Genomic DNA, 12,575 nt, shown 5'->3' with positions numbered 1-12,575 from the left:
AAATTAGATGTTGGTAATACATGAAAACAGCCTCGAAATTCCTTAGGCTATTTTTCGTATTGGGAGATTAAACTACTTCTACTTGACAAACTGAAAATACCGAAAAGTAAGTAAATAGTTCACAATATATTACGAAGTAGAAGTAAAATTAGCGAAAAAAGATCTACTTGAGTAAGTACCAGAAGTAGAGGAAAACTACTTGAGTACTTCGAAAAAGTAGAAGTACTTCGTTACTGGCCACCTCTGATCAGGACTGAATACAAAAAAAGGCATCGCTCTATCAACACGCGGCCCGCGAGTTCATATTGCCTTGACGTGCAATGGCCCAGACACTACCAAGACCGAGACGTCTAGAAAACGGCCTGTGATCTATTTTTCTTTGCTGCTGTTCTGTTTGTGATCGGAACTAGAATGTTGTTCGCAGACTACAAGCTACTATGCCAATGGCTATTATTCGTTGCACAATAATTACTAGGCCTATGACTGCACGGTGTAAGCGTAGCAATTTACTGCGTAGCTACGCTGTAAATTGCTATGGTGTAATTACTGCGATAGCGGATAGGCACTGGATTTCCCTGCGCGAGAGGGATATTCTTGTTAACTCGCAGCAAAATGCCGCGGACAAAGAGGCATTTTCAGGAAAACAATAAATTAGATTAGAATTAAAATTAGAGAATAGGAACATTTGACAAATTAGATTAAAATTGGAATTAGAGCATATGAAGAATTCACAAATTAGATTAGAATTAGAATTAGAGTGTAGGAACAGTTCAAAAATTAGATTAGATTTAGATTACTGGCATTTCTCTATAATTTAGTGAAATTAGACAACTAGAGTTATGTAGTTGTATAAGTCTGCTGATTACGTGCCATAGTCAGAGGCCATGGCCAATGACCATGGTCGACGTCTCAAAAGTGGTGATACATTGGATCTATGCGATGGTGTGATGTATAGTACTAGTACTAGTAGTAGCGCAGTTGAAAATAAAAACTTCAATTTTGAGTGAGCTAGAAAATTGAGGTCTGACTTAACCCTGAATTGTGGTGAATATAATTTCGAAAACTTCACATATTTGCTTAGCTATTACCTATTCTTCGTAAGTGGTAAAATTATCTTGGAAGTAAATGTTGATTTCATGTCTCATAATAGCCTAGCGGCTGAAACTTGTAGTTTGGATACTATAGTCAGCAGCTCAGCTCAGGTGCTCAGCCTTGAGGATTACCGGACCACGACCTAACATCGACCTCGCCTTCCGCCACATGCCACCTCATTTTGTCGCTTGCGTCTTATATTCTCTGTATTACTTTTCATTCAGCGTGCATGCCTCTTCTTTACTTCGCCTAGGCCAAGGTGGGTGTCTGATCTGTGATCTTGAATACTACTCCAAGTTGTTTCGACACCTTCCTATCTTTTCATTGTATCGCAGTTTCGTGGTGTTTTGAAATGATGAAAATATTAATAAAACTGATTGATTGGTCAATCAAATGTTTTGTAACTTAGGTATACAAGTCTCTATCCAGATCGCATGTGGTGCATCTGAGTGAATAGTCTAAAATTGGCATCATGCAGCGTCAACCCACCCACGTTCGATTTCCCCAAGACTTCTTCTCAGCGCCAAACCCTGTATTAACACCGCAGAATCCGCTAATAGCACAAGAAAGAAAGGATATTCCTCAATGCACAAGCACCGGGCTTTATCTAATGAGGGAAAAAGTCGATCCGGTGCCAATATCAGGAAGCACGAACCTATTGGCATATTACAATTTGGAGACGACATACAATAAATTTTGCGGCGGCAAGAAAGTGAAGGAGCCGCTGAGCTCGTTTTTACCAGACCTGCCAGGGTTTATAGACACTCACGCTATTCACGACCACAGCAGTCTGAAAGCATTGATCGACAGACCGCCCGTCGCGAATAAAGACATCCAGAATTTACCGCAGTCCACTTTGTCTAGTTTTCGTCTTCACCCGGGGCCTTTACCTGAACAATACCGCGCAATGTATCAATCTATCGACTCAAGTAGGAGAAAAAGCAAGCATCACAAAAAGCACAGATCCGATTTGACGCAAAATCCGCTAATGCAAGACGGGGAAGAATACGAACACAAGAAGCACAAGAAGAAAAAGCACGACGATGGTGAGAAGAGAAAGAAAAAGAAGGAGAAGAAAAAAAAGCGAGAAAAAGACAAAGAAAGGAATTGATAACGGATTGTGCTATAGTTTGGTACTGACGCTGTACTGAATAAGGTAGAGTCGTGCTGTTCGATCTCACTGATGGAGAATGCAGTTTGGATCTCATCTCATTCAAATCGGACAATTGTCAAGAATCCAATTGTAATGCACGTCGATAAAGTCGCGTGTTACAAGATTTGGGAATGGTGACTTACCGAGTAGGCTACAGGGTGTTGTTCGGTATATTGTTTGTGAATGAGAAGGCGAATATAGATTTATAGGCTTGGCTCAACTGGCTTATCGAAGTGCATTGAGTCGCGGAAAATTTGTTGATGGTGGTATTATGCACTGGATGATATAACTTTCCGGCGATATGAGTCGTTATTCGGCAACCGGTAGGCCTATCTTATTTTTGTAAACCATTTTATCGAACATGCATTATTCCTGTGTGGTCAAACACCATGAAATGCCATAGCTGGATGTGTGTTGTTAGCACCCGCTGCCCGGCAGTGGCGTGGACTGCAGTAGGTTCATTGTGGTATTCTCAATGCAAGCTCAATATCTATTTCCCAATTAACTCTCGACATTTGTCAATCAAAACTTCACACTATGCCGATGATTTGTTATTTTGATAGGGACATAATCATTTACTGTGGTACGGTACCGTAATGAAATGATGTGGACATGATGAATGATGTTACCCGACATTTTTGCTTTTTTGTAATATCTCATGAGTGAGTAGGCTTGGTATATGAAGATATCGTTTGAACAATTCCGATGCTATCAAATTTTTCTGGTTTCAGTATAAGCATTGCGTTCTAGTGCTAGCTAGGTTTTCAGGTTTTACAGCAACCAATCAATTTCTGGTCGCATTTCAAATATATTGAGCGGCATTTCATACTCAACAAGATTGGCTCGGCTAATATGGTAAACCCAGCTTTCTCTTGACATGATTGATAGTAGCTGCATTGCAATTTTTATGCACCCGTGTAATTTATGAGGATAACGGATGCTGGCCATATGTTTTCTGAAGCGTGTTCACTTTCAACTCTAGCAATGAAACCAATTTTGTCATTTGCTGCAGAATGTCCATAGCGCCTATCTGTTACGAGTGTTAGCGTCACTGCCTTTGCCAATGAGCCACAAGTCGCAGCATGATATCGCCTATAGATTGAATAGGCAATTGCAACACGGTCTCAATCATGACACAAGAACCCTGTTGGAAATATTGAAAGATTTACTGCGAATATGCCAAGGAAAAGCCATGGAATCAAGAGATGTGTTGAATGCCGTCATCAAGTTGACTCCGATCAAAGACCTGCGAGTGAAAAAGCTGGTGTATCTGTACTTGTCGTTTGTCACGGATGATGACTCGGACATGTGGCTACAAGTTGTTAACTCGATCACAAATGATTTGTCAGAACCCAACCCAATATTGCAAAATGCCGCTCTGCTTTTGACCACTGACTCTCTGTCGCTTTCTAGTGCTGTTGATGAGACGAGGTTGTCTTTCTTCGTAAATAGCTTGAGAGACTCCAACAATTCCGTTCGGAAATGTTCTGTTGCCGGGGTGCTGAAATTTTCGGAGCTTATCAAGCTCCGAAAAATACAGCTGGACATGTCCGCTGCCCTGGACAAACTCGGCAAAATGATTTACGAGGAAGAGGATCCTGGCATTATCGTGCAATGCATCCATTGTCTACATCGCTCGCGTCAGGAAACTGTCTGGAATAAAGTTTTGATATCGGTATTAGATGGGATACGAACAGTCAACGCGTGGACAACTGCTGAGATTATGAACCTCTTTGTTCAAGTTGTGGATGTTTCCGAGTTGACAGAAGATGACATATTTCATTCCTTGAATTGTATCGATCCATATCTGGACAGTAAATATCCTCCATACTTATCCTTCGTCTGTTCGGTAGCTATGATAATCGTGTCTAGTAAAGTCACCGCCATCTTTGACGACGTTAAAGACCGTGTTTTTGATTTTTTACTATCTCAAAATGCACTAATTCCCAGATATTTTGAACCTGTATATTTTGCAGCGCTGGAAGCGCTTTCCTTGCACTGTCCCAATCATAAAATGTTCCCACATCTGAAAGTTATCTCTCCTATGTTCAACGACGGTGACTTTGTCAAGGCTGTTAAGCTGCGGCTGTTGTCTCGGTGTTGCAGTGAGGGCAACTCGAGTCATATTTTCAGAGTGGTGTCTGCTGTAATGATGTCCTCGCAAAAGAGAGAACTTGTACGAATTTGTTCCAACTGTTTGATCAATTTGTATCGGTTTCTTCCCGAGGAATGTGGGAGTTTCATCATCAGCTTACTGGATCATGATTCTGAAATAGTTTTTGATGCAATTTTGACAGTACTCTGGCAGTTGATATATTCAGGTAGATATAATCCCATTTTAAATGATAGTATTGTGTCTCGCTTGATTAAGCGCTCTCGTCATTTACTTTCTGTAGATGGCAGAATTTCATATTACTCAATTCTTGTTATGTTTGCTACGGTGTCCCATATGAATGCAATCTCGGATATTATGTCGCACGAACTTGTCAAATGGGATACTTATGATTCCATAGCCTGTAAGCTTAATTTACTTCGAAACATTTTATGTTTTTATGTGGCATCTCCGTCAAACTTTCAAATAGTCAAGTCCAGATTCCTGTCGAAAGCGTGCAATGATACTAACCCAGTTGTTAGTAAGTCGGCGTACGGGTATAGTCGCTTGTTGAATAAAGACTGTGACTTGTTACAAGCTCATTTGGAAACGATTCTCAAATTGAAGCACAGTGCTACCAATCCGAAATCTCAGCCTGCTGTCAATATCATGAATCTTAAAAGCTTGCTTTTATTATGCATTGAAAATAAAGGGTTGTGATATCAATTTATGGAGTCAACTTTTGTGGTCAATTTAGTTTGTACACAGCATGTCACTGGAATTATACTGAATCGATTCTATTTGCTTATGTTTAGACAGTTTTGTTCTGAAAGAATTGGCAGCTTTTCGTAACCCATTGCTTGAGATCAGAGACTACCAGACTGTTGTACCTTTGAATTTGTATTGTCACACTCAAATAGAAGTAATGCGGCAAGTTTGTACTCAATTACAAGTAGCGATTTTCCAAGGCATTCCCACACTGCTTCAAGTGGAAGCAGAAAATCAAAGTACTCAACTAGTGTTGAACAGTAGCCTTGGTCGATGTGTCGCATACATTTGATAGGCTGCTTTCGAAATTGCAAGATGCATCTTAATCACAATGCGAAATGACTGATGACTCTACTGATGCAGCAATTTCAGAAAATGTGTTGCGGTGCCATGGCACAGCTCTGGGCTATTTCGTCTGTTATCTGATGACTTCGATCGCAAGAGTGATGCGGACACATCCTAGAACTACTTTCTACTTGACAAAGCTGAGGTCTAAAAGTGAGTAGTTTTGCTTCAAAGACCGAGTTACTTGGACACTCCACAAAAAGTCATTGACTAGTGACAAACGCTGCTAGTCCTCTTTCGCACCTGAGTTTCATAGATTTCCAATCTTCAATATGATACACGTTACATATAATAGTTAGGTGTAGCAGGTCGGGAACTATGTTTCAGTAATGGAGATATTAACAGGATGCTCAATAGTTCAGTATCACCGTGTCAGGTAAAATGCGGATTCGTTTCTATATGAGCGTCATGACCTTGTGGAATCAGACAGAGGTGGACAAAGTAGTCAAGAAAGCACCTCAAGTAGAAGTAGCGACGCAGAAATCTGCTCAAGTACGAGTAGAAGTTCTTTTAAAAGCAGCCTAAAACTGTTTGAAGTAGAATTGACTGACTTTAAATCTACTCAGGTAAGTATAGGGAAAACGATCGTAATTCGTTCGCATCCAGTGGTTCTTAACCTGGGGGTAATTACCCCCGAAGGGGCAATTTACCAATCATGGGGATAATTCAAATTGAAGGTTTGTATATACGTATAACGCTGCACTGAAGGTATTTACAAACGTATATATGAATGTAGACCAACAAAAATTTTTGCGAGCTTGTATATATTTCGTTTCACCATCCCTGCTATGATATCACGGTATCCGTTAGTGATTATGAATAACAGGGCCGAATGTAGTTTTTAGTGTAGTGCTAGGTAAGTCCAATATATTTTGCAGTAGTGCGGATCTTGCGCATGCTGGCAAATTGATAGAAAAAGGGCGTCTGTTAATATTGAAAAGTGTAGTGGTCTAGACTAGTTTGTGTGAAATCATCAAAATGCCTTCGAAGGAACGAGGGGAAGATTTTGGAACCTTTTGGGTTCACCTTCAGAATGGATAACCAATCTTTGTCATGATGGCATTGAACCTCCTGATTGAATTTCCTTCAACTTATTGCTGTGAAGTAGGATTTTCTGCAATAGTATCTATCAAAATGAAATAAGTTTCCGATTGACAATTACATGAGATGCTTGTATCCTCCCCTCTGTATAAATTTGACCTCTGGATAACATGAAAACAGCATCAGCCTTTCCCATTGACTTGATATTTTCAACAAGCATTTCAGTGTACATTATGACGTCCTTTTCGTGCTGTTTTACAATTAATTGAGTGCAAGCTGTAAACTCTTTTTAAAGGGGTGTAATTGCATCCCTTAATTTTCTTCTTGGGGGTATATAACGATATGAAAAAGGTTAAGAACCACTGCTATGCCGCTGCAAATTGAGCCATGCAAAAGGTGCAGAGCTTGATTCATATTGATGCATCCGGGAGGTATAAATTTTCAACAGCAAAAGCATTCATCCGCATCATGGGATGAAAATGATAGCATTTATATGGGAATGCGATACTAATCCTCTGTTTACTCGAACACCCCGATTTAGGCAATATCATGGTATGGCGCCCACCAAGGCCCGTAGTTTGGTCGAAGAGCAACACGGAGAAGTGGTGTAGGATACGGTGTTCAGACTTGGCGCGATTAGTAAACGTAATAAAAATTATGGCTGATCGCAAAAAAAGCCATATAGCGCAGCTTTATTTTCAGAAAATAGACGCATTACTACACTTGCTTTTATACTTCAACATGTATGTTCTCCATACAAAAGAAGTGAAACTAATTAGAACTCAAAGTATGATACTGGGGATTGAAAGAGAAATATAAATACTACTTCTAAACAGTCTGTGGTCTGCTAAAACAGGTCTAAAGATAAGAAAAGTCAGAGTTCACTTTTCTAGATTAGGACGCACCATGGGCTGCTCGAATACGATATTATAGGTAAATGCTATATTTCGAAATGGTAGTTTCAAACGCTATGAGGGGCCATATTTACTGTAAGGAAATATTTCATATGTGCGACAATGCGGTGTGAATGGAACCACGAAACGCGCTACCTAGATTATATCACCGATACGCCCGGGAGATCATATTAGTCTACTGTGCGCGAAGCACGACGAAGACTCGGGCTTTACTCAACTTTTATAAAAATTAATTGTTGATACTCATTGAAAACAGCTAGGAAATTCCTCAGGCTATCTTTCTGATTGGAGAAATAAACTACTTCTACTTAACAAACTGAAAATAGCAAAAAGTAAATAAGTAGATCACAAAATATTACGAAGTAGAAGTAGCGTGAAATCGGATCTACTTGAGTAAGTACCCAAGTAGCGGACAACTACTTGAGAACTTCAATAAAGTAGAAGTACTTCGTTACTGACCACCTCTGGGTGGAATTTATATCAGAATGCAAGTTGGATTTGAGTGAAAACGATTAGAAGACTTCTCAGCAATTCCAATACGTGTATTTTGAATTCTCAAGTGATTTGGGAAAAATTTGGATGTCCCCTCAGCGTCAGCGTATTGAATTCATGTCAAATGAATTTGCGGAGTTAGCATAGTGGTATCTTCCACTAGTCACTGTGCTGGCTGCCCAATGGTTCAATTCCAGCCGTTTGAGGTTCATCATGGGCTCCTCTTCCACTGTATCGCTCGGCCTTGCGGCATCAAAAAAGCCCAGACAAAGACCCGGTGAAGGACGGAAACAATGTATCGAACAGTAAAAGAGCAAGGAAGACCTGTGTAAAAGAATGACATACGCGAAAAGATCATTTGTAACCTTGTTATTGGCTATTTCACCTAGGTAGGTAGTTAATAGCGGGAAATAGGGCTTCTACTCGGCTTTTTGCCCCAGGACGATATCTGGCAATATTGACTCCTGTAGGGGAGACCGGGGACAAATGTAACTAGGGGCAAATGTAACAATCGACCTCACCGCTAGTAGGATGGAGAAATCAGCTTGATATTTTAAGTGCGCATGCAGTAGTTATCTCTCCTATTATACCTGGAGTTACGTTGAGCTACGATGCGAAACCCCGGAATAATTTGCAAAAAACGAAATTTTTGACCCCTGAGTAAAGTTTTTCTGGTCTGGAATAATTTGTCTAGACGAATATAGTACCTCAAATAGTTACAACGTAATATGTGTAGCTGGAACAATGTTACTATAGTCTACCGTGGTGATGGAAAGAATAGGACTTGCATCGCCGGGAAGGTACCATACTGAGACGCTAATCATGGTCGAGAGTGTCAGGGGCAATCGTAACACTCTGTTACTTTTGCCCCGTTACAATATGTTATCAATTCTGAATGTCTTTGTTCATATGTTGGTATTACCATTCATCTACTGCAGAATAATCTTGCAACAGCCAGAAGTTCAACAGAACAGATACTGCCTTGCGATACCAATTCTAACATGATCATCTGGCGAAACGGCCATACAATAGTGTTGATGTAAATCTGACGGTTCGGTTATTTTCGTGATTCAACCACCCTTTATCATGTTGATCGACTTTTGGTGTGTCGAACTTCAATAGTCGTGGCTTAATTCTCGTCCTCTGACTATGATCATGGCCCACTTACATTTTGATATTTGACGTGAACAATTTATGTTAATTTTCTACTGCACAGATAAATGTCATTATAGCTTAGACGCCACACAATGTTGCGTCCTCGTTTTACTATAATATCATCGGCCCATTCATCCAAGATATGTTAGCCAGGTCGGTTTCGCACCTTCGCAGGTGACCGAATGACCAACCCATTATGCCCACTGAACAACAGAACCTTGGTAGAAGAGGCCGAATATGTGTAGCGAGATGATAGAATGAATGTGTCTCTTGTACACTTTAAGCTTGAACAAGACACGAAGGGTGATATTGCATTCAGATGCCATAAATGCGATGGGGCGTAGCCTGGAAGCGTTCAAACGTCTCTTCTTTTAGTTCCATGCAATATTACAATTTGTGCTTCCGTTATCGTTGTTCATTTAGTTTCTGTTTAGTTATAAATAACACTGTTACAATTGCCCCGCAAGGGTGGTACAATTGCCCCTGGGTACGGGGCGATTGTAACATTTGAGCAGCGATTTTTGCGAACCAAAATTTCCATGATTGATTGTTGATTGAGTTCCAATTTAGTTTTCATATCAACTATCGAGTTGTTGGCTTCTTTATATAAAACTTTGGAAGTGAAATTTCCACGAGAAAAACACGTAATGTTGGAAAATACGAAAAGTGTTACAATTGTCCCCGGTCTCCCCTACTATTTGAATGGTTTACAACTCCTTATACAGCCCTTCCACTTGACATCGTGAATTCGATGACTGGCCGGCTATTACACCTGGGCCTATCGTTATTATTCATTATGTGAATATGGCATCTTGCAATTTCGAATGTTGATACCCATCAGGGTTGTAACCAAGTCATATGGTTCCGAGTCACGAGTCAATCATACTTTTGTGGTTTTGACTCGAGTCGAGTCGAGTCATTTTCAATTCATCACAGACTCGAGTCCGAGTCCAAGTCACCGTTTAAAGGCTCAAGTCCGAGTCATGGTGTTATGACTCGTGTCGAGTCCAAGTCACTGCATTGAAGTCATGTTCAACTCATGTTTTCAATCCTGCTTGGGTAATATCGAATTCCTTGTTTGCGAAACATGCTCATTTTGTCCCTATCAGAGTCTTGGCACGTGTTTATTTAGGCAGATAACGGACAGGTCCTGGCCTCATTTACCGATGCTAAATATAACTTTACTAATCTTAGAACTTAAAATCGAATATCTCTCTTGTCAGTCTGATACATCACCAATACAAGCATTCAGTTTTTATTATGAGCACATCGACGATAGCTCACGAATAGCTGATAGATAACCAACGAATTCACGTCTACATACATCTGATAGAGAACCAACGAATTCACGTCAAGATACTAGTTGATAGAATATCGATAGATGCATGTTTAATGTTTATGTAGAGGTATTTACAACAGGCCAGCATGCTGTAAAAGCGTTCATGCAACTATGTGCATTGTGCAGTGACAACAGAACAGATACCTTTTGATTATACTAAAGGTTTTCCCAATTGCATTACAGACTACATCGCAGTTACAGCATTGGATAAATAATTGTACAATGGGGCTGTTCAAAAACATTTTTTTCAAATTTTCCGGCTACTTCTTAAAATTGCTAGATTGCCTAAAAAATCAAATTTGGCTAAATTCCAACCAGTAGAAAGCAATGCTATGAAAGAAAATTTTAAAGTAATTACAAATAGCCGAACATTGTGTAAAAATATGATTCATAGCAAATTTGACTCAATTCCAACCAGAAAAAGTGAACTTATTAGAGTAGAATGTTTTGGATATGAAAAAATAGTCGGCTTACTACTATGTAATTAAATTATATGAAAGAATTTCTCACTAAAATACTCCATTTATTTTCAAATCCAAAATATTCTCCTCTCACATCATTGATTCCACTTTTTTCAAATTAAGCCAGATTCAGTGTTCCTTTTGTGCAACATAACAATTTTATCAAGTAACCACCCAGTAAAATAGAAAAGAAGTTATTTTAGAACAGCCATATTGTACAAACATCACACAACATTAGCCATTCATCATTATACTCACGTGCACAATGCACATACCTAATAAAACGTCAAATGGACGAAGGGGCATTGTGTGTTTTCACAGACAGCAGATCAAATCAATGAGTTACACCTCAAAAATACTAATGTGGAAAGGAGATCCTCAGATATGTTAAAGCGGCATGGCCGTAGAATGAATCCACATCTACTGAATACACGTTCCACTAGTGCACTAGATGCAGGAATTGACAAGCATTTTTGAACCACACTGAAGAGCATTGAATACTCATTCTTTCTAGTCGCCCAAAAATGCAAAGAATCATCGCCTTCAAATCTACACATGAGCTGATCAGTCTCTTGACCATCTGAGTCATTTCATTGGCTCTAATTGAACTTTGCTTCAATTGTTTGCTTGTATAATTGAAAAGTCTTGAGTACTTTAATTGCGGAGGATCTATTACCTCTTCTTCACAGGACGATTTTGTACAATGCATTATTGCTACTATGTATCATTTTCTGTTGTTTTTACGGTGGCATATCTGATATCAGACAAGTGCAACGAAAGCAGTATTGACAAATAGCGATGTCGGCAGAATTCGTCGGATGCGTTGATCTAGCCATTACGATTCGCAAATTTCTTCATCTTCAAGTCATATAAAATAAGCCGAGTCAATGACTTGGGTCGAGTCATGCGTAATGACTCGAGTACAAGTCGAGTCAATGCAAATATTGACTCGAGTCGAGTCGAGTCATTTTCCCATTTCAAGGAAATGACTCGAGTCAAGTCGAGTCATAAAAAAATCGTGACTCGAGTCTGACTCGAGTCGAGTCATGACTCGAGTCATTACAACCCTGATACCCATCGACCGAATCTACTTTTCACACCTTCAATTTTATACTTCCCATTGAGGTAGTTTTGAGATGTCTTGGAAATCGTAACGTTTAATGTAATCGAGTAGAAATTGCGATACTACTTCTGTGGGCTACTTGAGTAGAAATTCTGATTAGTTGGATCACATGATATTAACTTCATGCGTCATCCGTGATCTCAAACGCAGTCTGGTATATGCATTGAAGGGAAACTGGTTGAATTTTGTGTTGTAGACTAACTCTCTGAAGCCAGCGAAATGCGTGCAAATAAACATAATAGGTACGGCTAAGATTAAGAGGTGGTTTAGACTCAGTATGTTACCAGGGATGAAATATTCTGTGTCCATATAGTTGAAATGTGTTAGCAACTATGCACATATCATCCTAAATAGTAATTGGTGGATTTTCAATTCCTGAGTTTATTCCAAACGATATCCAAGTTCAAATTGTGTGCAATGTACATATATACGCAAATAGTCTTTCGGGAACACGTATGAGAATATGTTGGAGCTCCAGCACTTCGAAAACGGCTTTCCAAAATTTGTTAATCTAAATCTTATCTGGATCCGGATGATGAAAGAGCTCCGTGTTCGTGCAATCACGTGTTCGCTTCCCTGTTTGTATCTGTGCTGGATGCA

At 39.7% G+C, this 12,575-nt stretch overlaps 2 protein-coding genes across 2 annotated transcripts; both read left to right on the top strand.

The window, feature by feature from the left end:
* The first annotated feature begins 1,016 nt into the window (after positions 1-1,016).
* LOC145446783 (mediator of RNA polymerase II transcription subunit 19-B-like) lies at positions 1,017-3,259 on the top strand. The gene has a single exon (XM_080325152.1). The coding sequence runs from the start codon at positions 1,565-1,567 to the stop codon at positions 2,201-2,203; it is 639 nt and encodes a 212-aa protein (XP_080181278.1). The 5' UTR covers positions 1,017-1,564; the 3' UTR covers positions 2,204-3,259.
* Positions 3,260-3,308: 49 nt separating this feature from the next.
* On the top strand, positions 3,309-5,063 carry LOC145446782 (AP-4 complex subunit beta-1-like). The gene has a single exon (XM_080325151.1). The coding sequence runs from the start codon at positions 3,309-3,311 to the stop codon at positions 5,055-5,057; it is 1,749 nt and encodes a 582-aa protein (XP_080181277.1). The 3' UTR covers positions 5,058-5,063.
* The last annotated feature ends 7,512 nt before the right edge of the window (positions 5,064-12,575 follow it).

The sequence above is a fragment of the Botryllus schlosseri genome, chromosome 9 (genome assembly GCF_051294905.1).
Source record: "Botryllus schlosseri isolate E-star chromosome 9, Bs_hap1, whole genome shotgun sequence".
Lineage (NCBI taxonomy): Eukaryota > Metazoa > Chordata > Ascidiacea > Stolidobranchia > Styelidae > Botryllus > Botryllus schlosseri.
Note: the sequence above shows the minus strand (reverse complement) of the source record. Positions and strands in the feature narration are given on the sequence as shown.

Bases quoted from the DNA above. Each gene is read 5' to 3' on its own strand.
- LOC145446783 (XM_080325152.1), top strand. From the start codon at position 1,565: ATGCAGCGTCAACCCACCCACGTTCGATTTCCCCAAGACTTCTTCTCA.
- LOC145446782 (XM_080325151.1), top strand. From the start codon at position 3,309: ATGAGCCACAAGTCGCAGCATGATATCGCCTATAGATTGAATAGGCAA.